A 24628-nucleotide genomic window follows, 5' to 3' on the forward strand; every position below is an offset into this window, starting at 1 on the left:
GAAGAAGTGAGATGGGGGTATTTCTGCTTTGTTCTCTCACTCGCACGTGCACTATATAGATGTCTCCCTTGCACGACAGGGTTTTCGAGATTTTCTCGTATTTTCCGCATAATTTTCCACCGAAAGTTGGATTTTTCTGCTCTTCAAAATGTCCCAAAGGACCTCAACAAACCAAAGAGGCGCTTTTTTCTTATAAAAATGAATGAAATGAAACATGAAAGAATAATATGTTTCACTGATCTATAGTGAAACATGCGAAATGTATTGTAAATGTCATTTTTTGTAGAAACTTCAGTGTGGTTAGAGAAGAAAATCGGGGTGAAAAAATTGCGTGTCCTTTTTTCTTGTTGAAAAACACAAAAAATCCAGAGAAAATAATGAAAATCCCACGATAGAAGGGAAATTTCAGCATAATGCTAATGTGGTGAATCAATAAGAATGAATATGCATTAGGAAAGAGACTGTGTTTTTAATAAAAAGTTCTTTTAGATATTTTATGACAATTAGGAGGGGGCGGAAAGAAAATGAGTTTTTATGGGAATTTATGTGCCCTACCTTGTCTGGACGACAAGTGGCTCAATGTAGACCTTATTGGTGCCCTGAGGAGTATTGAGGACTCTGCAGTTCTCTACAACCACCTCTTGCAAGACAACGAGCTCTCCCAGACGCCCTTGAAGGGTGTGGAAAATGATTTGGGGAACATTGCCTACCTGAGTGATGTTGGCAAGTTCTACTGTGGCGTCGAGAAGACTTCTTGCTCATGCTGCCCCGGCTATTGCCTCGCCAATACGTGTGGATGCAATTCCTGCCAACGTCTCAGTGCAGATTCCGCGGGTAATGCCAGCAAAAAGATCTGTTCGGAAAATCAACTTTCCTCCCAACTTACATCCGAGAATCTCATTGAATCCTGGCTGTGGGATTGTATTCCCAGTAAGGAGCGAAAAACCACTGCCCGTATGTCCCTGTTGAATGAACAAAGGGAAATTTCACTTCAAGCAGCAGGTAGCTGCCTCTTTGCCATACATCTCCGGCAGAGGCTTCTCATTTACAACCGATACTTCGTTGCCCTCTCCCGGGCCAAGCCGCCGACAAAGAGTGACACCAATGCACCAAATAATGCCGAATTGAAGCTACGTCGATTTTCAAGTATTGAGGCTACAAATCGCTTGGAAATTGATCGTTCGGTGCTAGGATTGGGATTAGCCAGGGTCGGTACGCGTGCTGCCCTCAACTTCTCATTTGCTTTCCTTCGACGAGCTTGGCGTTCGGGTGAAGACACCGAACTCTGCAGTGAACTCCTCACAGAAGCCTTGGAATCTCTACACGGTCTTCCGGAAGCTTCCCTGTTCAACAGTGGAGAGATATCACCTCTGTGGATTGAAGTTTTGGAGCGTTCGATTAAGTTCCTCCGTCAAGTTGTTCTGGGTGACATTATGGGAACACGATGCAATGTTCCACGTGAAGATCGGCATACTGCATTGAATTTGCTCCTAGAATTGGGCATACAGAAAGGGAATCTCGGATCTGCCCTTGAGGGAGTGCTATTGCTTCTCAATCTTTGGGAAAAGGACAAAGATACTGAAGATAATAGAACATTACCAAAAAATCAGGGTGCTCCTCTTGTTAACATCCTCCGGAGATTCCAGAAGATTAATCAAAATTACGGATTGGGTGCTCTAGGTAAGTTCTTCAGAACCTTTGTAGGTGTTTCGCCTGATTTTCTTACAATTTCTCGTTTTTTTCCAGGAGAGATTAATGCCAGCAATCCTACAGAATCCTTCCTACGTTTTCTCACAATCCCCGAATCCGATTCGGATTTGATTGACTTAAAACAAGCAGCTGTGATGATAATAAGTCATCTGGATCGCCTGGTGAAGCCACATCTTATGAGTGGAAATTTCAATATAAGTGCCTCCCCCCATTCGACACCCTCATCATCATCTCAAGCGCAACAAGTCTTCACACTCGGTTGGCTATCGTTGAATTGCGAAAACTATGGGTACTCCCGGGATGTGTGTGTGAATCAGGGGACATGTGTTATGGGTCAGCAGTATACGGCTACTGTGCTGAAACTTCCAATGGATTTATGTATAGCTCAGATGGTATGTAGCGAAGGTACCATCCACATTCTTACAACGAAAGGTGAGCTTTTTGCAGTGAATGCCACATCGGCAAGTGAGACGGTTAATCCGCAACTTGTTGAGGGATTTGGCACGGTGCCAGTGATCAAAGTTGCATCTCACTGGGAGGGATGTCACTACTTGGCACTCAATGCAGAACAGCAAGTGTATTCATGGGGTAGTGGAGAAGGTGGTCGACTGGGTCATGGTGATAGTCAGCCGAGAGAAAATCCCACGAGGATTGCCTATTTTGTCGATAAATCAATTGTCAATATTTTCTGCGGCACTGCCTACAGTGCTGCTATTGGGATAAATGGAGAACTCTATACGTGGGGAAGAGGCACATACCGGAGACTCGGGCATGATACATCAGATGATAAACTTATTCCCACAATTGTGAACTTCTTAGTTGGTCAGCGGGTGAAGGATATGGCTTTGGGAACAGGAGATGCTCACACACTGTGTGTTACTGAGTCCGGGATTGTCTATGCGTGGGGAGATGGAGATTATGGCAAACTCGGAACAGGCTTCAATGGTAATTGTCAAGCACCCACCGTCGTGGAAGGGCTGACAAAGGTATCGAGAGTCTTTTCAGGAGCACAGTTCAGTGTGGCTCTCACCGAAGATGGTTTTGTGTACACCTGGGGCAATGGGAATGGTGGAAGACTAGGACATGGCTTAGGGATGAATCACTGCAATGTCCCGAGGATTGTTGAAGGTCTCCAAGGTCGTGTAATTGTTGATATTGCCGTGGGATCAGCACACTGTCTCGCCTTGACATCATCCGGCGAAGTGTTTGGATGGGGAAGGAATGATTATCAACAAGTATGCCCATCTTCAATCAGTCGAGACCCCATTATAGCTGCCCCAATTATGACTACACCACTGTCAATGAAACTCGCTGGAATAGCCTGTGGAGCAGCTTATAGTATTGTTTGGTGTCATCGCTTCATGACAGATCTCCTTGTTGGCTCTCTCATGGCAGAGGGGGGATTGCAGATAGCACTCAATCAAGTCATAAACTGTGAGCCCGAAAATACGTCAAACAGTCACAATCTTCCGCTATTGCATCTCATCAAACAATTGCTGAAGAACAATTCGGCACTCACTCAAGTCAGACTCAATCAACTCCTACTAGAACAGTACTCAAAGACAACGCATGATGGCTTCTTTGCCCTCACTGAGCAACCATCACCGAGCTTGGATCTCTTGCATCGCTTCCAGAGGCTTCTCCTGTCGCGAATTTACAATTCGAAGAAACTCGAAGAGATCCAAGGGGCTGAGGGACTACTTGGGAAATACCTGTACAACGTCATCAAATTCTCCCTTGCTACAATCCACAAAGCTTACGAAGTTTCCCTCCAGAAGACTGATGGGATTGCGGAGATACTAAAATCAGATATTTCAGGTAAAATTAATATTTCATTTTTTCGTTTCTTTTTAATGTTTTTTTTAATATCTTTCTTTTTTTTATCAGATACTCTTCTCTATGAACTCCTCATTGGTCTGGTTCTCATTCACAAAGACTGCCCACTTATACTCACATCTTTCGAGTGGATAAATGTCTTTACGCCTCTCCTAACTGCTCTGGACAGTTTGAATCGTGTTCTGTGTGAAAATGAAATTCAGGATGCAGATGATATGGGCTGGCCGGCAATACTATGTCGCGGAGCTCAGAAGCAACCATCAGTACCGGCTCCAAATGAGAATTATATCATACGCAAAACGGATCTTGAGAATCACAATCTCTCCGGGGGTCAGTGGATAGTTTTCAATGGATATGTTTGCAATATTGAAGGCTATGAATGTGACAATACTATAACGAGTGACTTTTTACGGCAATTTGTGGGCAAGGACATAAGTGGTGAGGCAAATTTATTGCAACATCGAAGTATTTTGGAGCATATTGTAGCTCATTTCAAAGTGGGCAAGTTTGGTTTGAGTGATTGTAGTGAGAAAGTGCCAAAATTCAGTATTCCATACATAACACACTTCAGGAGTCAAAGCACTTTGGCTTATCTGTTGGGACTTCGGAGTAATTTACTTCAGATGGGAATACCGCAACAGCCGGCAGAGATTCAATGTAAATCTCTTCTCAATAGTGCTATCTTGAGTGGAGGGCTACAAGTTTTACAGCCGTCAAATCCATTTGATGAGGAGAAGGGTGAAGCACGGAGTAGTACATCAACTGCTGGAAGTACACCAACGGAATCTTCCAATCAAATTCCCATTCAAAATATGCCCCAGATCAACTGCTGGCCACTCTCGGTAAGTTCTCTCTCTTTTTTTTTTTAAATTTTATTCTTTGCTAGTCTTCATAAAAAAAATAATAATTTTTAGCGCATCAATCAACGAGTTGATTCTCTCTTAACTGGCCTTGGAGAATCTCGTTTGACTGATCCTCTTGTGTTGGCTTGGCTAACAATTTCCGAGAGGTATTGCAAGGAGAATAATCTCATTTGGTACCAAGACTACCCGCCGGAGCATCCTATTCAGGAATTTGATCGTCTCCTAACGGCTGTTTTGCTACGCCATCAGAGCTTAGGTCCACTAGTTCTTGCTGTAGTAGACAGTGAACTCAGTGACATTAATCTAACAACAAAACTCCCAAATTCTCTGGCAGAAATTGTTAAGATTGTCAATCAGACAAAATGGGTCTTGATACGAACACGCCAGCAACTGAATCGTAGTTATAAGGAGGTTTGTGCACCAATCCTCGATAAATGTCGTTTCTTGCTCTATGAAGTACGTCCGGCTGTCAGTACAGAGCAGTCAGCCTTCAATCGTCTCTGTATTCTCTATAAGCAGCCACGTTTTCGTACTGTAGTTCATAGAATTATCAATGAAATGCGTACTGCCAAGAAGCAATTGGAATGTGCAAAACCAGAAGATATTCTCAATGTGACCATTCAGAGTCAGCATACTGCTATCAAAATAGGAACGCCCGAGAATGTGGAAAAGGGCAGTTCAGATAATCTCGATGGACTCCTTACACCGGAGAAGAATGTTCCCAGTGATAATCTAGCAGATGCAGCAGAAGATTTGATATCTGAGAAGAAAACCTCAAATGTGGATGACGCCAAAACCCCAACAAATGAGAAGAATGGTAATTTTGTGAGACGCAAGGAAGACTGTGAATCAGCTGAACAATTTATCAGCAATGTGATAACAAAATTGAGCGAGAAGAGCATCCAAAATTCCAAAGCGAATCCCGCAAGTGAGAATATTGCAAGTGAAATTGTGCAATTTGTAACGCAGGACACGTGTGATGTAGAGACTCTAAGGAGGGCAATGTTCTGCCAAGTACAGCGCTATCAAGTCCGGAAACAAGGTCTTGAAATGTTCAGTGAAATCCTTAAGTACACCCAACTTCTCGATGCTGTGCAATATAACATACTCAATGGATATCTAGGACTGTTCCTCAGTAAACCCGAACAAGTGTATTGCGGCAATGTTCTTGATGATCTAAACTTGATAACTGCCTACCAGAAAGCAGACATAATTCTTACGCATGCAAAAATTATGGAGTGGTCAATTAAGGAGATTCAGAATTTTGTGAGTCAGGAGCAAATTTATGAGAAGCAAAAGCACCATGGAGATAAGGATAATTCCAATCTTGGAACGTATGTTTTTCTGAAGAAACTCTCCCGTGCAAGATTTCTCCTTAACGTGTTTGGGATTGTTGCTAAGGACTTGGGGGCGAATGAATTGAGTTTTCTCATCAACTCTGGTGCTTTGGGGTGCATTTTGGGACTTCTACGACAAATGGGTGGTGATATTACGGCAACTAAGTGTGGATCTGAACTAAGTGTGGTGTATGAGGATACAATCCTAAAGCAGAAAACGGCAAGAGCCAATTTAACTGGACCCGAAATGGCAAAACTCATGAAGATCGGAACGAGAATTGTTCGTGGGACAGATTGGAAGTGGGGCGACCAAGATGGTCCAATGCCGGGTGAAGGAAGGATTATCAGTGAACTTGGAGAAGATGGCTGGGTGAGGGTTGAATGGGATACAGGAGCTACGAATTCCTACAGAATGGGTAAGGAAGGTCAGTACGATCTTCGTCTGGCCGATAGTCTATCGAGTATTGTTTCACCCGATTCGGAGTCCGAAAAGGAGGAACTTTTCAATGAAATCATCCTTAGTGGAGACTCCCATCCAACGAAACTTCTTCGACACAGTTGTCTGAAGATGCTGCAAATCTTCTCCGTCGGTGTGGGTCAACATGGCGATACAATGCAAAAGAGTGCAGTATTTGGACTTGCTTCAATGTTCAGAGCAATTCTGTCCACAAAGACAGGTTTTCAGACGCTCGGATTCGAACACTGGACCACATTGGGCTTTCTCCGAGCCATTGCTTCTTCCAAGGAATTAACTCATTACCTAACTTCCGAACCGTGGATTGCACTTCACATTGATATCCTTAATTCACCCAATGAGAAGGAGACGGATGTTTACAAGAAAATACAGAGTCTCCGACTCCTTCAAGCTACCCTTGTTAACTGGACCACAGCAAATCAAGATCGAATGATGCCACTAATAGAGAAACTATTTCATGGTTTAGGCAAGACAATCGTACTCTGCTGCAATGACAGCTCCCTCATTCAGAATCCATCAGATCTTCAATCTCGTGTCTTAGTCTCCGCTTCGTACTCTGGAACCATTGCCGAAGAAATTATCCTGCTTCTGAGGAAACTGCATTCAATTCCAATTTGGAATACGACTATTAATGAATTCCTTTCGGAGAAACTTTGCATTGCTGCTGATTTATTTACTCAAGATAGCTTTGAAGAGGAGATTGATGAGGAAAAGATACATATTGTGGGTGCTCTGAGTTTAATTGGTGGATCTGATCCACGACCAAGGTTAGGATCTCATGTGAATATTGATGGGAATTTCGGAACAATCATTCGATTTACGAATAAAGGAAAAGCAGTGGTTTCCCTACATGCTAGTGGAGATATTAAAAAACTCTCAATGTCAACTGTTAAGGATTCCCTGGAAGTTATATACTTCAATCTTTCACGCTTTCCAATTAATGAAATGCTCGTGAATTCATGGGCAATGCTACTCTACGGGCCAGGTGAGAGAAGATACACAGCAAGTGGAAAAATAGACATTTGCCTCTTAAGATCACAACAAATACAACTTGCAAGTATCAGTGCTACGAGGGTACTGTTCAAGAATCAGTGCATACTGCGGAAGATACTGCAACAGAGAACACGTGGTGTGAGTCGTTGCTCATCAGATGATAGTCTCAGTGAAGAGGGAAATGCACGAGACTCTAGTGAGGAGCTACATGAGACTGAGGAGAAGCCTGAAGATGAGCTACTGATTCAGAATATTCTAATACGAGCTACACAACCGAGTCCTGTTAAGGCATGCTATAGCTACAATGAACTCTATCTAGCTGCCCTTAGTATATCTCAAATGCTAGCTAGCAATGTACACGCTCACACGATGGGATCGTGTATTCAGGATAATTTCCCACCACCTGTACAGACGACACTTATTCACGGAGTTCCTTTATACAATACTACTACAAACAAGGATAACTCTGTAGGCAAGAAAAATCCTCCGTCAACACTTGTACAGCAGATTATGGAGATGGGAATCTCAAGGAGGGCAATTGAGTATGCAATAAGTCAGCTTACAGCAAAATCAGACATCCCACCGAATGCTGATCAAGTGGTTCTCTGGCTTTTTGAGCATGATACCACAATGAGTACATCTGGAACTGAAGGAGCTACTTCCATTGATTACCTTACGGTTAATACGGAATCCGATACGGAGAGTGCTGTTTCTGATACGCAGGATTGGTCATCAATCACACAGGATGTCCCAACGAAGTATGCACTACGGGAGGACTTCAAGACAGCCGATCAGTATGCAATCTACGTTCGAGGTCACATCTGTCCAGGCATGACCGTACGATGTATTCGTGATTTTGAAGATATTCGCGTAGGTGATATTGGTACAGTACTAAAGGTGGACACAGAAGGTCTTCATGATTTGAATGTTCAAGTTGACTGGATGATGCACGGTAATACATACTGGATGTGCTTCCTTCATCTGGAACTCATGGTACCACCACCACCAAGAGAAATTCCAACACCAGCTCAAGTGACACCTTCGGCACTTCAGCAGATCACTGTTGGTATGCATGTGAGCCTCAAGAAATCCATTACGGTTTCATTTGCAAAGGGAAAAACCAGAGTATTGCCTAAGGGAACAGTTGGTACAGTGTGGACTATTAGTGGTCAAGAAGTTAGTGTGGAATTTCCAGGAAACCTACAATGGACCGGCTTAATGAGTGACTTTGAAATTACACAAGCCGAACCAAGTCGACTTCATCTATTCGATTGCAATGAGGAAGAATTGACGGATGACTGGAGCAAGTGCATTAAATCCTTGACTGTGTCATCTAATGAAACAACAGCTAAACATCTCTTAGATAAGTCTCCAAATTGTTGGCAGAGTATTGGATCTCAAGGAGGAAAGCACTGGATTCGTCTTGAAATGCACGACAAAATGTTGGTGCATTCACTTTCTATAACAGTCAGTTCAGCTGATAACTCCCATATGCCATCCCTTGTTGTTGTTCGTGTTGGAGATACGATTGCTGGATTGAAAGAGCTAACCTGGGTTAGTGTGAAGATCACTGATACAGTTGTACCGCTCTTGACGGCACTCAAGCAATTCTATCCCTTCATTGAGATCGTCATTAAACAATGCCGTAACAATGGGATTCACTGCAAAGTCCATTCTATTAATATTATTGGACAAAAGCAACAAACTGATTTGGATTTGATGCTTCTAAATGCATCTTTCCTTGCATCTGAGTATGATATTGTGGCAGGAGAAAACAGATTGAGTTCCTATACAAATGCACCTGAGGATAAGAACAATCGTGATCACTTTCAATGTAAAGTACTGGTTTGGGGTCTCAATGACAAAGAGCAATTGGGCGGACTGAAAGGATCAAAAGTCAAAGTACCCACATTCTCACCAGTACTCAGTCAATTGAATCCTATACACATTTCTGGTGGATCTAAATCCCTCTTCGTAGTGTCCCAAGATGGAAAGGTGTACGCTTGTGGTGAGGGCACAAATGGCCGTCTAGGATTAGGCCATAATTGTAATGTATCAACACCACGACAGATCCCAGTTCTAAGTCAATATGTCGTGAAGAAAGTTGCAGTACATTCAGGTGGGAAGCACGCTCTTGCACTGACGCTCGATGGGAAGGTCTTCTCATTTGGTGAAGGAGAAGATGGTAAACTAGGGCATGGCAATCGAATGACTTTGGATAAGCCCAAACTAATAGAAGCATTACGATCGAAGAGAATTCGAGACGTAGCTTGCGGTTCTAGTCATAGTGCTGCAATTAGTAGTTCAGGAGAGCTCTATACTTGGGGTCTAGGTGAATATGGTCGCCTAGGGCATGGAGATAACAGTACGCAGCTTAAACCAAAGCTAGTTGCTGCACTTCTGGGGCATAGAGTAGTGCAAGTCGCATGTGGTAGCCGAGATGCCCAAACGCTAGCCTTGACAGAAGAAGGCTTGGTGTTTTCATGGGGTGATGGTGACTTTGGAAAACTCGGTCGTGGCGGATCAGAAGGCTGTTCTCTGCCACAGCAAATTGAACGTCTAAATGGCGTTGGGGTGACACAGATTGAATGTGGAGCTCAGTTTAGTCTTGCTCTCACTTCGAATGGGGAAGTTTGGACTTGGGGAAAAGGTGACTACTTCCGCCTTGGTCATGGCTCGGACCAACATATAAGGAAGCCAACTCCAATTCAGGGATTACGAGGAAAGAAAATTATTCATGTAGCTGTTGGAGCTCTTCACTGTCTCGCTGTGACCGATACAGGTCAAGTCTTTGCATGGGGAGACAATGATCACGGGCAACAAGGATCGGGGAATACAACAGTTAACAAGAAACCCTACTCTGTGGTTGGACTTGAGGGTGTCTTTGTTAATCGTGTTGCTTGCGGGAGTTCTCATTCAATCGCGTGGTGCCTTCCTCAGAGCCCAGCTGAGGAAGATAAGAAAGAACCAATTGCTTTTGGTATTAACAAAGATCCACTTGGTAGCAATAGCCTAGGGATCTATGATACTGACTCTCAGCTAATAAATTCAACAATATCAAAATCTCAATCGAGGAAATCTCTTTCGGAAATTGTGCTTTCTATTGAGAGTTTCGGAGCACGACAAATGGCTCTAAATTACATTCTAAACTCTCTGAGTATTCTGCAAGCCAGACAAGCTATTATTTCTGCATTAACGAGTCATAGTCAGCCCAATATCGTTAATACAGAAAAGTCGCTTCTTGAAAGTTGCGAGGAAGCGTCTAAAGAGTCTTCGGAACCAACAGCGGCACGTACTATAGTGCAGGATAGTGTTCATGAGCAGGATACAATAGCTCATGGAGGTGGAGAGGCACCTGCTGAATTGACGGTTAGTTTAGTTAGTTAGTTAGTTAGTTTAGTTGCAGAGTATTGACGTTATGTTTCTTTTTGAAGGCACCTGATGTATCGCCTGATAATGATCTTGTGTTGGTCAATGCAAATCCTCAAAATGGACCATTGAGTACTTTCCAGACCTTAACTGGATCTATGTCGCAATCTGGTTCCATTTCAAGCTGTAATGTGACTCAGCGACACTCCAAAATGTCAGCTAGTGCCATGTCTGTAATGGCAGCTACAATGACTCATCAGGATGAGGTAGGATTTGCGAAAACATTGATCTTTACTTGGCAGGTACTTATTTTCTCCTCCTTAAAATCATTAACAGATGGTGCATGCCACGAATACTCTTGAATTGGATGACATCACATGCCTTCTTGGGGAACCTGAGGCGAAGAGTTTGGTGGAATTGTTGAAGTTAAGCGTTGCTGGTCGTTGTGGGAATACAAATGCCTCTGAAACAATTGCAAATACTCTAATAACTTTGGGAGCCAATAGCCCAGTTATTGGATCAATGCTCCTTGAAACTTGTATAACAGAACTGGAGGATCTGTGCACGTCACGACACTGCTTGGGGAAGATCCCAAAGCCTGTAGTACAGGAATCATGTCACCCATATATTGATGACGTTACCCTTGTTGGGCATGTTAAGATCCCCGGAGCTGAGTCACTTCGCATTGGATTTGACAGTCAATGCTCGACGGAGAAAAGGAATGATCCTCTTGTGATCATGGATGGTTTCTGCCGTGTAATAGCTACACGTTCAGGTCGAGAATATGCACAGTGGGCCCCAGAGATACGTATCCCAGGGGATGAGATGCGTTGGAAGTTTATCAGTGATAGCTCTGTAAATGGATGGGGATGGAGATTTTGGGTACATGCCATTATGCCATCGTCCTTTTTGCAAGAACTCTGCCCAGATCGAGCTGTCCTGTCGCAACCATCGATGGATTTGGTGATGGCTCTCCTCGATTCGAGACTCTGTGTTCAAATTTCGAGTGTTTTCCTACGTCTAACGGCATCCCTTGCATCGTGTGCTCAGCTGAGTACTCTAACGTGTGTTCAACGCATCTGGGCGCTGAAGAAACTCCACGAGGTGCTTACATCGAAGATGGCTCCAAAATCCTGCCAAGATCCGAATATCGTTGCAATTCTGACACCCCTCATTCCAGTACTATTGAGGCAGTATGAATACGAGGAACCTCAGGTGAGTAACTGACTGTTATCTTACAGTGTTTAACACAGAAGTTAACGGAGGGATCCTTAAAAATAGGTACGCGGTGGAATACATCTGATGCACTCCGAATACTTCAAGACTTTAGCTGAACTAGCATGCGATATGCAACTGGATAGCTCTCTTCCACCAATAGATTCTCACAAGTGGTCTTGGTTTAGGCGCTACTGCACAGCTGTACGTGTTGCACAGTCTCTCATTCGTCGTACGCAACTTCCACAGCATTTCTGCATGGAAATCCGAAAGAAACTCGCCGAGATGAATCCCAATCCACCAAGTGGTGCCTCAACGTCATTGCTGTCTGTCAGTTCGGCGAGTAGTCTTTCCGGGAGTGTTAACATTCAGTACATTGATTCGGTGTCACCTACACCACCCCCACCACCTCCTGCATTCTTGGATATTGAAAAGGGCTTGTCAATGGGAGAGCGTGAGCAGTTTCTCCATGAGGATCACAATGTGTTTAAGATACAACATGATAGTCAACTGTTGCAGTGGCTCAATCGACGACCCGAAGATTGGGCTCTTTCGTGGGGTGGTGCAAGTACCATTTATGGATGGGGACACAATCATCGTGGGCAGTTGGGTGGACTTGATGGTGGCCGCATAAAAGCTCCTGCACCATGTGAAGCATTGAGTTTGCTGCGACCTGTTCAACTAGCAGGTGGAGAACAGACTTTGTACGCTGTAACAGCTGATGGGAAGCTTTTTGCAACAGGATATGGAGCAGGTGGTCGACTAGGTATTGGTGGATCAGAGTCTGTATCCACGCCAACACTCGTGGAATCCCTGCAGCATGTTTTTGTGAAGAAAGTAGCTGTGAATTCTGGCGGGAAGCACTGCCTGGCCCTAACATCGGATGGTGAGGTGTACTCATGGGGAGAAGGTGAAGATGGTAAACTCGGGCATGGTAATCGCCTAAGCTACGATCGCCCCAAGTTGATTGAAGCCCTTTCGGGTGTTGGGGTTGTTGATATTGCTTGCGGAAGTGCCCATTCGGCGTGTATTACATCCCAAGGGCTTGTCCTCACGTGGGGCAAAGGGCGCTATGGACGCCTTGGACTTGGGGATTCGGAAGATCAAACACGCCCAAAAATGGTTGAGGCATTGCTTGGCTATCGTGCCATTGACATTGCCTGTGGATCGGGAGATGCTCAAACTCTGTGCATTACAGATGATGACAATGTGTGGAGTTGGGGTGATGGAGATTATGGGAAATTGGGTCGTGGCGGAAGTGATGGGTGCAAAGTTCCAATGAAGATTGAAAGTTTAGCCGGATTGGGGGTGGTTAAGGTGGAGTGTGGATCCCAATTCTCAGTTGCTCTCACGAGATCAGGGGCTGTGTACACATGGGGTAAGGGAGACTACCATCGCCTTGGGCATGGATCAGTTGATCATGTGAGAAGACCGAAAAAAATTGCCACACTCCAAGGAAAGAAGATCATCTCAATTGCCACGGGATCACTGCATTGTGTAGCGTGTAGCGATCAAGGGGAGGTCTTTACGTGGGGTGACAATGATGAGGGGCAACTCGGGGATGGAACTGTCAGTGCAATTCCACGCCCGCGACTGGTTACTGCACTCCAGGGGAAGCATATTGTCAAAGTAACCTGTGGATCAGCTCATACCCTCGCCCTGTCGACATCGCAACTCAATGAAGGGTGTCGTCCACCACCATTACCACCACTAGAGTACGATCTTTGTCGTGATCTCCCCCCAGATGCCCTCCATGCTCGTCTTGTCCTTCTGCACCATTTCTCGGAACTCATCTGCCCATGCCTGGCCATGTTACCCATCAGTGGTATTCTTTCACTGAGTAGCCTCAAAGATCTCCTGGTGTACAGCATCAAGGAGGCTACCTTTAGGAAGGTAATTCAAACGACAATGGTACGGGATAAGCAGCATGGTCCGGTGATTGAACTCAATCGCATTCAAGTTAAGAGATCACGAATCAAATCCGGCGGTGGATTGGCCGGAACAGATGGCATGAAGAGTGTCTTTGGACAGATGGTACATAAACTTCCGCTACTCACACAAGAAGCTCTCTCACTGCCCCATCGTGTGTGGAAGGTGAAATTTGTTGGGGAAAGTGTCGATGACTGTGGCGGTGGCTACAGTGAGTCCATTGCCGAAATGTGCGATGAACTGCAGAACGGGAGTGTTCCACTGCTCATTCAGACACCCAATGGACGTGGCGAAGCTGGGGCCAATCGGGATTGTTTTCTTCTTGATCCCACCCTCACGACGGTGCTGCAGATGAATATGTTTCGCTTCCTGGGTGTACTAATGGGTATAGCTGTGCGGACGGGATCACCGTTGAGTTTGAATTTGGCTGAGCCAGTTTGGAGGCAACTCTCTGGCGAAATTCTTCGTCCGGCTGATTTAACGGAGATCGATAGAGACTACGTGGCTGGATTACTCTGTATCCGAGATATGGATGATGATCCGAAGGTCTTTGATACTCTTGAACTTCCATTTGCTACACCCTCGGCGAAGGGTCATGAAATATCCCTGTCCACGAGGTAAGATTTCATTCAAAAGGAACCTTCTTTCAAATTGATTAACTGCGAAAATTCTTTTGCAGATACATCAAGATAACACCACAAAATCGCCATGAATACATCAAATTGGCACTCAGCTACCGTCTCCATGAGTTTGATGAGCAAGTTAAGGCAGTTCGCGATGGAATGTCAAAGGTCATTCCTGTGCCGCTTCTTTCGCTCTTTTCAGCATCTGAGCTCCAGGCAATGGTGTGTGGGAGCCCAGATATCCCTCTGGGGCTCCTCAAATCTGTGGCATCCTACAAGGGTGTTGAAGCCACATCGAATCTCGTCACGTGGTTCTGGGAAGTCATGGAGGAATTTAGTAATCAAGAGCGATCGCTATTCCTGCGTTTTGTCTGGGGACGAACACGCCTTCCGCGTACAATTGCTGATTTTCGTGGAAGGGACTTTGTCCTGCAAGTACTGGATAAGTACAATCCTCCAGATAACTTTCTCCCTGAGAGCTACACATGCTTCTTTCTGCTAAAAATGCCGCGCTATACATGCAAGGTGGGCTTAATTGTCGGGAATAATCTATCTCTTCGCTTCCTAAATGGAATATTTATTTATTTTTCAGGCTATTCTACAAGAAAAACTAAAGTATGCAATTCATTTCTGCAAGAGTATCGACTCCGATGAGTATGCCAGGGTTGCAATTGGGGAACCCACAGAGACAACCGGCAGCGAGGATAGTGATATTGAATCTGTGGCAAGTCACAACTTCTTCAACTAAGCCTCCGCGAGAATGGACATGACTTTGAGAAAATCCTTTTAGTATTTATATTGCTTATTTATCCTCAATAGACCAATACGTGTTGTTGATCCATCTTCCTCTTTTCACGTGATCATCCTTCACCAAAGTTCTTTTTAAATAGATTTTTTTTCTTTAGTTTGTGTGGAAAACATTCCGAACTTCTCAACTTTTACTTTATTTGTCCTTTCAAACCCACCATAAAATTATAAAATGTTTTTTTTTTTACTAGATATTCTTTTTTTTTGTTAGTTCCTATATTATGTACGTGGTGATTATGATAAAAAATCTTTATTTAATATTCAAAATGCGTTTTATAAGATTATAAAAAAATAGCTTTCAAATGACTTCATGTGAAAACTATTTGAAAAAAATAAATAAATCAACCAAAAATTAGTTTAGAAGGTTGCTTATTCCTAGCACACATCACTTGATAAGTATTTTATGTATAGAAAGGGTAGGGATATGAAAGAAAAAAAAAAAGAATTTAAAAAATAAAACAACCTTAATATGGAAGTAAAAAAAATAATGTTGATGTCCAGTCCATCATTTTGTCTATGTTGTGCTTTAAAGTTATTCATTAGATAATGATATTACAACAAGAAAAAATAAAGAATAAAATCTGGAATAACTAAAAAAAAATTAATAAATAAACTTTCAAAATTGGTGAAGAAAAAAAAGCAAAACTTGCACGATTTTCATTGCTCTTTTGCTGATTCACAAAAACACATTCATTTTTAGTCTTAAAAAAATAATCAAATAAAATACCTTTTAAAAAAAAAAGTGAGACCGATGAGACAAATCAAAAGCACCAGCAGGACTCTTCTTTTGTAGAAGTTACACACGTTGTTGTGTACGCGCTTTAACAAATGGCTAAATTTCTTTAAAAAAAAGTCATAAAGCATCTCTCATGTGGAAAAGAAAAATAATTATATTATAAAATAAATGATTTATGATGCAAAATAAGGAAATTAGACAATCATTTCCAATTCTTTAGCATAGATGATGGCCTGTTCCGCCAACTCCACCGATGGTATTGGTTCCTTCGGTTTTGGGGCCTCATTGGCAAAGTGATAGAAGTTATCTTCACCCAGCTTCCAGCCTTTCTTCCCTCCGAATGATTTAATTTGCTCCTTTGTCTTCAAATTGAGCCGTTTGGATGCCTCAGCGAGGGAGATTTTCTCATATGCCTGCTCCAAGCATGAACCAATCTCATCCCTCACAGTATCCAGAAGGATATCCATGAAGAAATTGTAGCTTTCCGCGGGAACGTTCCCCTTCGCCTGGAAGATTTTGTTGTAGCTTCCCTCCATGAAGTACTGCTCCAAGGCTAGTGGGTGCCGAATGAATTTATTGGTGTGAATGATATCAGCTGGAAGGAGTTCCAATTCAGTGTGGAATTCAGCCACACGATTTTGCGAAAGCAAAAAGAGTAAATTGAGACCCAGTAGTTGATGTTTGTTAACTGAGTCATCGATAAGATTCCTATAGGACGAAATTATAGAGTCATTTAGGGAGTAAATTAGGAAGTTTGGATTAAAATAACTCACTTGTAATCGTAATAGTAGCACTTAAGTTGCGACATGTATCGTTCAAAGGCTACAATATCTTTCACAGCAACACTGTACTCAGCTCCAATCTCGAGGACTTCTCGTGCCACAAGAAGTTCATTCTTGGAGGCAGCATTGTTGCTTGTGGGCAGGTAGACCAAGTTCATGAGAGCCAGCTGAGGGAACAAAGAAAAACAATTAATCTAAGTTAAAATTAAGTTTGTTTTGCATTGAAAATATTCCGGACAAGTCAAAAAGTTAGGTTAGAATGATATGCAATATTTTTTATATTCAATTCAGAAGGAAATTCCTTACTTTGAGTTGATCCAGCAAATCTCCTATTTTCTTGAGGTTCTTCGTGGGCTTTTGCCACTCTGCTTTTAATTCCTTATGCAATTGGTAGGGCATGTTGAGATAAAAACCGTGAAAACTCCAAGAAAAAAACACTGTGAAAAGCAAAATTTATTTTCACCACTCACCACCACATAACCTCACAATTTTGAGCAAATGTCACAGCAAAATTTTGTCAAAGAGGGGAATGACAAGGTGAGGTGATTCTGATTCTGGAATCAGTACCCCTTGTATTCTAATATGGCGTCCGTGGCGTTACTTCAATTTCATCAATTACAATTTTCCTAAATAAAATTGAGAATTACAGTGAAAAAACAGTGAGAAAATAGTTGGAAAAGCTGCGTCGCAGTGTGGGAAAAGACATTTAGTTTGTGCTTGGAGTAAATGAGAATTTTATTTTGATCCTTTGATAAGGTGAGTTTTGTGCGCGGGAATTTCACAAAAAAATTGTGTCACTCTCGATTTCTTTAATAATACCCCGATGACTTGATTATGAAAATTAGTTTATTTCTCAAAATTGAACGGTATTCTTGCAGGTGAAACCTTTTGATACTCCTGCGAAATGGTCTCCTGTGCTTGGTGACGACGTGTATTGTTGCAACTAAAACCAAACATTGCGTTAGCAAAAACAAAAAAACAGAAGCCACTTGCAGTTTTTGATACAAAAAGTTTGATCTATTTAGAGTGAAAACAAGATGGGAAGACCGAGGAAAAATGCAAATCAAGCAAAAGATACCCCCAACAAGACAAAAGTGCCAGAGGAAGACACTGAGAATCTTTCCCTAACCCTAACTCGATCGCGCAGGATTCCCAAACCGAATCCCAAGTACTCAAATGATGTTATTGTGTCATTCTCCTCAAAAGATGCGGGGGACAGCAGTCGTTCGACGTCCCCAGCAAGGTCTGAGACAAGCGAGGAAATTGTACCAATGTCTGAGGATGACGACGAAGAGGAGGTGGAAGCACCCAAGCCAGGTACTCGCAAACGTGGACGTCCACCGAAGAACAAAATCCCGGAGCCCCCTAAGAAAATTTCATCGCTAACTCCGCAATCGAAGGATGTTAAAATGCTGAAGAAGAAGGAAGGAAATGAGCCCGTAAAGCGTACTCCGGAACGACAGGGGAAGCAGCTGAGTTCTCCGGATATTGCGGCAAAGAGGAAAAAAGATGATAATACAATTGCTACCGTGGATGCTTCGGTGAAGAAAGACATAAAGGCCCTTGAGGAGAAATTAAAGAACATATCGAAGCCGAAGGTTCTGCCGCAGACACGTTCGAATGATAAGAAAATTTCAATTATAAAAGGTGGCTCCCCAGTGAAAGGGGAGTACATTGATATTGAGGGGACGGCTGAAAATGTGAAGATTGTTGATGTATCGGAGATTCTGAGTAAGAAGCACGAAGTATTGGTGAATGAGCCAAAGAGGCTCCGTAAGTGTCCTCCGGAAGCGCACAAAATACCTCCTCGCACGCCATACGGCTCAAAAATTCTTAGTCAATCCCCAAAAGTGGGTAGTCAGACTCCGAAAGTGTTGGCACAGTCGCCAAAAGTGGTGACCTCTCCGCAGAAAGGGCTGCCCAAGTTGCCATCCGTGGCAAGCAGAATGAGTCAAAAAATTTCCCCTAAAAGTACACCACCGCCGCCTTTGATTACGCGACATGCCAACAATGGGAAGGTCAGCAGTGTTAGTAGCTTATCCGATGCTAAGAAGAGTCTCACGACATCTCCAAAGTGCACCGTGATTGATCTCACGGAGGGTGCAAATTCCTTGGAAAAGCCCAAGAAAGCCCTCAAAGAGGCCCTTGTCGCATCTGCCGGTGCACGAAAGCGCCCGGAGCCCGTTTCATCGCACCTCATGAGTACTGTACAAAAAAAATCCAGTGATGCAAAATCCCCATTGATTAATAGAACATCATCCGCAACGCGTCCACCCCCGCTCATCACCAGACCACCCCCACTCATCACACGAGGATTGACTACAAAGTCCAAAATCTCCGATACTCCCCACAAAAGGGATGTTATGTCAATCGAATTGTGGAATGTTGTGCATCTTCCGCGAGAATCAGTTGAGGAACTCCCAAAAATTACTCTTGGTATGACACTGAAGGATTTAACTGAGAAGATTAAGGAGATTCAATTACCCTCCGAAGCATGGAGTCACAACGTCAATGAAGACACTGAACCATCAAGCAGTATCACGTTCAAGCTGACAAAACCTACTGATCCAAGTAAGGAGCGTTCCGTGACTTTCAGTGCAACCGAGCTCATAATTGAAATTGAGGGCAATGAAGTGGTTTTCGTGGGAGCTCCCGCGAGTCTTTCCACCCCATCCGACATCCAGACACTTCTTGAAATCGTCAATGATGTGAGTATGAAGAATTCGTGTGTGGAGACCGTAGCAGTGGTGTTATAACGTGCTTCTCCAACGTGGACAATGATGTACATAAAAGATTATATGGAAGAGACAAAGGAGAATTATGACCACTCAACAGTGTTTCTCCTTACTGATTTTTTATGATTTCTCTTTAATTTTTCTTTTTTTTCTAACTTTCAAGCCATTTTGTAGAAAGGTGCATCTTTGGCATTACATTAAGACCGTCTTTTTTTCTTGTGAATTATAAGATATAGTTAATTGGAAAGAATAATGGATCTATTTTACACACACACACATCTCTTTCGTTCTGAATAAAACATTTTAGAGCTCCTACTTAAATGTTTGTGCATTGTTTTATTTATGGTAATATGATGGGATTACTCGGGAAAACTTCTTCACTTGTCATCTTCTGCATATGGCTGATGACTTGTCTTCAGTCTTTTCTTTGCCTGGATGTCCAGCAGGGTCTGCTCTATTGATCTCAAATCCTTCTTATTTGCACTCGGAACTGAAAATTACGAAGAAATGTTTCAAATAAACAAAAAGTGGAAAAGTTAAAAATAGATTGAAAATTACCAAATCCGTAATTCTTGTTTGTTTCTGTCTTTTTTGCAGCTTCAAGAGCAGCTTTCTCGCCAATAAGATGGACATACTTTTCCTTGTAGTTGCATTTTGGTATGGACGACTCGCTTTCTTTTGCATTTGCCTTCTCTTCCCCAGCTTGTTCTTCTCGTTGTTTTCTATATTTTTCCGCAACTGTGTCATTCCACTCCTCACCATTCCTGCGGGCTGCAATCTCATCCTCACACGGAGAGTACTCCCGCTTGTACACAACAATATAGCGATCTATGCCTTCCTGACCGAAGCTCATGGCAATTAAGCCAGCTATTTCAACGACGTCATGCCTAAAACGAATTACTTTGTAGAACATTTTGTCCTTGTGTCTCCTTCGTACACACTTACACAATACTCCTGTAGACTTTATCTGCACTTGGGAACTGAATAAACTTCCTGTTGTCCTTTATGAATCTCTCAATTCTCTCCTCAACGTATTTGCGGAATTTATTTAGTTCATTCTTGGATTGAATCAAGAGTTTTTCCTCTTGTTCTTTTTGTTCTGAAAGAAAGAAAAAAAACACCTCAAAAACTGATTAAAAAAATGATTAATCAAGAACTTACGCTTCAAAATCTCCTTATCCTTGCTATTAACACACGGAGGTTGATCCATGCCAGCCAGAATAGATCCCAGAAGATCCATTTTTCCCTTACAATTAGCCTTTTTTGTTTTTAATAAAATCACTCAATAAAATATAATTTTAGCATCAAAACAAATGACCTTTTGAGGTTATGATGCATCCAAATTGGACACTAGAGGCGCTGATTGTCCTTTGTCGTGCTTCATGTATGTTTCAAGGATCGAGGTGTTTCATGTTTACTAACCTATCCCCCTCTTTACAAATGGAAAAATAAATTAAAAATAATGGATTTTCTAAGAAAGTAAGCGCAATTCCTTGTTATTTATAATGAAATTCCTTAGAATAAAGTCCTTTGAACCTTTTTGCCATGTTATTTCCATAAATCAATGCTCATCTTGAGAGTAATTCTTTCTAGATTACCGTGGACACTCATCCGGGCTTCCCAGGTATCGTCCAGTAGAAGGATTCACTCTAATTTCGTGTTCCTGAAGAGGCGAAAAACAGCTGAAGAAAAGGTAAATAACTCATGAGAATATTCTCAAGAACTTTTAGGCTTTAGCAAGAAAACACTTTATTATAGAAATCCCCGAGAATCATTGAATATGCTCCGAAGAAGTCCAATAAGATCGTCCTTTCCGGCGTAGTGGACGTCTGGCGGAATATGACAGTGGAGGAATTGGCTAAATCAGCACAGAAATCCCTGGAACACATCCAGGAAGTGATGCTCTATGTTCCGGGAGTGGATGATCTCGAGTCTGATGCTCGTCTGCATGATGTGAAGATAATTAAGGAAATTCTAGAAAAATGTGGGATGAAGATGAAGATTGTGGCTCCTCCGGATACAGCAGAGACTATTGTAAAAGACAAGGATGTCTTTTCACGTCCACCAGCCAATCCTGAAGAGTTACAACCCAGATTTCCCATTGTGACTGTAATGGGGCATGTAGATCACGGAAAAACCACCCTCCTGGACACTCTAAGGGGTGCTTCTGTGGCAGCTGGTGAAGCTGGTGGGATAACACAGCATATTGGAGCTTTCACCGTTGAACTGGAGAGTGGGGAAAAGGTTACCTTCTTGGATACACCTGGTCATGCGGCTTTCAGTGCAATGCGCGCACGAGGAGCTAATTGCACTGATATAATTGTACTGGTGGTGGCTGCAGAAGATGGTGTCATGCAACAAACGAAGGAGGTTGTGCGCCTCGCAGAGGATGCTGGAGTACCCATAATTGTGGCCATCAATAAGATTGATAAGCCTGAAGCGGATGTAGAGCGAACAAAAAGGGATCTCATGCAGCTGGGATTAGCACTTGAGGGACATGGTGGGGATATTCAGGTCGTGCCTATCTCAGCCCTAAAAGGCACGAATCTCACGGAACTCACAGAGACCATCAGTGCACAGGTGAGTTATAATTACAATTCGTTCGTTTTGTATTAAAAAAAATGAGTGCAAAGAGCTTCTCAATTTTAATTTCTCCGCTGAATTTGAACATTTTGTGCTCATAAACGCGTGATTCTGATGTGATTATGGAACGGATATGCGTGTGATATAAAACACAACAATTTTTACACACTCCTTTGATAAAGAAGCATAAATTGTTGCTACAAAGTCTTGACCAAGTTTCTCTCGAGATTGTCTGCAGTATTTTTTCATGTCTGAATAAACTTCCTTTCAGGCCACAATGATGGGCATCAAGGCGGATTTCAAGGGGTTCGTTGAGGGAATTGTAATTGAATCAAAGATTGATAAATTCCGCGGGAAGCTCTCCACGACCATTGTGACACGTGGGACACTACGAAAGGGAGCTGTTCTCGTGAGTGGGACGGCTTATGCAAAAGTCCGCGGGTTGTTTGATCATGCTGGAAAGCCGATGGAATGTGCACCACCGGGGACACCGGTTGAAATCCTCGGATGGCGTGACCTCCCGCTTGCTGGTGAGCAAGTTCTAGAGGTGGAGAGTGAGAAGAAGGCTAGCTCTGTAATACGGTTCCGGAAGGGACAGCAAATGGAGGAGAAGATCGAAAATGATCGAGAGGCTATACTCAAGAAGGAATTGGAGCATCTGGAAAAGTATCGAGCAGAACGAGATGCGAGACGGAAGATGGGCTTTTTCAAGAGTCGCCAAAAAGGTCCGCGACAGAAGGAGATTCAGGATGACGATGGTACACCATGCGTAAATATTATCCTCAAGGGTGATGTGCACGGGTCCGTTGAGGCAATCCTAAATGTTTTGGATTCGTACGATGATTCAGAAAAGTGCCGCCTTAATATAGTTCATTATGGTGTGGGGAATGTTTCAGAGGGCGATGTAGAATTGTCCAAGACATTCAATGCCATCATCTATGCCTTTTCCGTTGATTCCTCCGTGGCAACAAAGAGCAAAGCACCTGTGCGAGATTTCAAAGTGATCTATCACCTTGTAAATGATCTCAAGGATGAGATCAGTAGCAAACTTCCACCACTGGAGGTGGAGGAAATTGTCGGTGAGGCGAATGTACTGCAAATCTTCCAGATCACGGAAGGAAAGAAGGAAGTCACAGTGCTGGGATGTCGATGTACGAAGGGAATGCTCAAAAAGAAGCTCAACTTCAAAATCGTGCGACAAGGTGAAATTATCTACAAAGGTAGGAGTTTTTAAAAGAAACAAGAGAAATTTATTTGATTAATCATTCTCTCTAAAAATAAAATAATTGCAGGAAGTCTGGAATCCATGAGACATTTAAAGAACGAAGTTGATTCCATAAAAAATGATACAGAGTGTGGTCTAAAGCTCAAAGATTTGTCATGCGAAGTGAAGCCAGGAGACATCATTTACTGCTACTCCGTTGGTGAGAAAGCCCAGACAACAGCGTGGGATCCTGGATTCTGAACATCTTCCTCCAGCCAACATTGCTGCTATTTCCTGCCGGTACTAGAAGACTTGTATTAGGAATTAGTAAATATATAAATCAACATATTTCTATCCTCACGTAAAAGCTTCTCCTTGGCATACCATAAAATCACGCAACACTGTATAAAGTAAAATTATGTCAGAGTAAGGCGGGGGAGAAACACCACAACGGATGTTCTCTTATCGTGTGTGCGGAGATTTGTGTGGAGTCCATGAGAAGCTCATTGAGGAATTTCTTTGCTCCAATTTGGTCGTGAATGAAAAATTTTAAATGTTCACCAGCAAGCATCACAAATACTCAATGTGGCATAGCTGGAATAATGGCTTTGCTCTCCTTTTTTCTTCTTCCTCTCTCAGCCCCAAAGTGTGTGCGAAAAAAAGTAGAATTCATATCAAGAGGAGATCCGGAAAAAAGCTGCAAAGTCTCTAATCGTTATACATTAATTTCTAAATTTGGACCCTGCTGAGTATATACAAATGATTGAAGGAAAGGAACACACACAGCTTGGGAAGTTGGACGTCGATAAAACTTTGTCTTTATCATAATACGTTTCCTGGAGCTTTTTTCCTTTTCTCTTTTTTTTTCTTCATTCCCCTTCAAAAACTTTTACATAGTCGCAAAATTTAGAAAACATTCGCCTAATATTCGTATCATTTTCATTGGTTTTTAATGAATATTTCAGATAAAAACATTATTTTTTAATATCTTTTGAATACAAAATAAAAAAGTTTTTCATCTTAATTTTTTTTTAAGATTTGTAAATTTTTCATTAATAAATTTGAGGGGTCACATATGTTTGGAGAAAATGTTATCAACATAATTCCGGTTTCTAAACTTGTGGCATTTAATGTGTGATTAAAATGTGTAATTATAGCTTCTTTTTATTAATACTTCCTCTTTCATTTCCACATTTTTTAAATACTTAGTAACAGATATATTTTCCTTCACCGATGAGTGAAATTAATGTTAAATTTTTTTTATTATTAAAATCTTCATGGATAAAATGGATAATTTTTTAAAAATGAAAAATGAAGAAAATTCACAGGAAAATTGATGGATCAGTATTTTTTCTGCATCATAGTTAAAATTAAATTAAAACAGAAATTTTTTACCTGAATCCTTTCGACTGTACGATTTTTTTATAATTC

The 24628-nt window shown here is 42.4% G+C and overlaps 7 protein-coding genes across 10 annotated transcripts in view; 5 read left to right on the plus strand and 2 right to left on the minus strand.

The window, feature by feature from the left end:
- The window catches only part of LOC129797484 (protocadherin-23), a 953251-nt gene that overhangs the window by 813325 nt on the left and 115298 nt on the right, over window positions 1-24628 (plus strand). The gene's annotated exons all lie outside the window — the stretch shown is intronic.
- The window catches only part of LOC129797474 (probable cationic amino acid transporter), a 261906-nt gene that overhangs the window by 121980 nt on the left and 115298 nt on the right, over window positions 1-24628 (plus strand). The window lies entirely within an intron of this gene.
- On the plus strand, window positions 295-15651 carry LOC129797418 (probable E3 ubiquitin-protein ligase HERC2). Its single transcript, XM_055839941.1, has 9 exons — window positions 295-1680; window positions 1747-3528; window positions 3598-4388; window positions 4461-10583; window positions 10649-10849; window positions 10920-11798; window positions 11865-14344; window positions 14407-14875; window positions 14943-15651. The coding sequence occupies exons 1-9, from the start codon at window positions 525-527 to the stop codon at window positions 15096-15098; spliced, it is 14037 nt and encodes a 4678-aa protein (XP_055695916.1). The 5' UTR covers window positions 295-524; the 3' UTR covers window positions 15099-15651.
- On the minus strand, window positions 16025-17166 carry LOC129797699 (26S proteasome non-ATPase regulatory subunit 8). Its single transcript, XM_055840517.1, has 3 exons — window positions 16982-17166; window positions 16667-16842; window positions 16025-16601 (listed from the first exon to the last, which is right to left on the minus strand). The coding sequence occupies exons 1-3, from the start codon at window positions 17072-17074 to the stop codon at window positions 16088-16090; spliced, it is 783 nt and encodes a 260-aa protein (XP_055696492.1). The 5' UTR covers window positions 17075-17166; the 3' UTR covers window positions 16025-16087.
- Window positions 17253-19735, plus strand: LOC129797539 (titin-like). Its single transcript, XM_055840240.1, has 2 exons — window positions 17253-17431; window positions 17554-19735. The coding sequence occupies exon 2, from the start codon at window positions 17713-17715 to the stop codon at window positions 19429-19431; it is 1719 nt and encodes a 572-aa protein (XP_055696215.1). The 5' UTR covers window positions 17253-17431; window positions 17554-17712; the 3' UTR covers window positions 19432-19735.
- LOC129797728 (sperm-associated antigen 7) lies at window positions 19721-20750 on the minus strand. The gene is made up of 4 exons (XM_055840559.1): window positions 20572-20750; window positions 20356-20509; window positions 19969-20297; window positions 19721-19900 (listed from the first exon to the last, which is right to left on the minus strand). Exons 1-4 carry the CDS (start codon window positions 20648-20650, stop codon window positions 19788-19790), a joined length of 675 nt encoding a protein of 224 aa, XP_055696534.1. The 5' UTR covers window positions 20651-20750; the 3' UTR covers window positions 19721-19787.
- LOC129797502 (translation initiation factor IF-2, mitochondrial) lies at window positions 20799-23545 on the plus strand. Its single transcript, XM_055840154.1, has 5 exons — window positions 20799-20889; window positions 21004-21103; window positions 21169-21990; window positions 22265-23213; window positions 23286-23545. Exons 1-5 carry the CDS (start codon window positions 20873-20875, stop codon window positions 23456-23458), a joined length of 2061 nt encoding a protein of 686 aa, XP_055696129.1. The 5' UTR covers window positions 20799-20872; the 3' UTR covers window positions 23459-23545.

This window comes from Lutzomyia longipalpis, chromosome 1 (assembly GCF_024334085.1).
Source record: "Lutzomyia longipalpis isolate SR_M1_2022 chromosome 1, ASM2433408v1".
Lineage (NCBI taxonomy): Eukaryota > Metazoa > Arthropoda > Insecta > Diptera > Psychodidae > Lutzomyia > Lutzomyia longipalpis.

Coding starts and splice junctions, on each gene's coding strand:
- LOC129797418 (XM_055839941.1), top strand. CDS start 525: ATGAGTTTTTATGGGAATTTATGTGCCCTACCTTGTCTGGACGACAAG. Junction 14,345..14,406: donor GAAATATCCCTGTCCACGAG/GTAAGATTTCAT, acceptor ATTCTTTTGCAG/ATACATCAAGATAACACCAC. Junction 14,876..14,942: donor TGCCGCGCTATACATGCAAG/GTGGGCTTAATT, acceptor TTTATTTTTCAG/GCTATTCTACAAGAAAAACT.
- LOC129797699 (XM_055840517.1), bottom strand. CDS start 17,074: ATGCCCTACCAATTGCATAAGGAATTAAAAGCAGAGTGGCAAAAGCCC. Junction 16,843..16,981: donor ATTTGCTGGATCAACTCAAA/GTAAGGAATTTC, acceptor TTGTTCCCTCAG/CTGGCTCTCATGAACTTGGT. Junction 16,602..16,666: donor TGCTACTATTACGATTACAA/GTGAGTTATTTT, acceptor TTCGTCCTATAG/GAATCTTATCGATGACTCAG.
- LOC129797539 (XM_055840240.1), top strand. CDS start 17,713: ATGGGAAGACCGAGGAAAAATGCAAATCAAGCAAAAGATACCCCCAAC.
- LOC129797728 (XM_055840559.1), bottom strand. CDS start 20,650: ATGGATCTTCTGGGATCTATTCTGGCTGGCATGGATCAACCTCCGTGT. Junction 20,298..20,355: donor AAAGTCTACAGGAGTATTGT/GTAAGTGTGTAC, acceptor AATTCGTTTTAG/GCATGACGTCGTTGAAATAG. Junction 19,901..19,968: donor AAACAAGAATTACGGATTTG/GTAATTTTCAAT, acceptor CGTAATTTTCAG/TTCCGAGTGCAAATAAGAAG.
- LOC129797502 (XM_055840154.1), top strand. Junction 21,104..21,168: donor GAAAAACAGCTGAAGAAAAG/GTAAATAACTCA, acceptor ACTTTATTATAG/AAATCCCCGAGAATCATTGA. Junction 23,214..23,285: donor AGGTGAAATTATCTACAAAG/GTAGGAGTTTTT, acceptor AAATAATTGCAG/GAAGTCTGGAATCCATGAGA.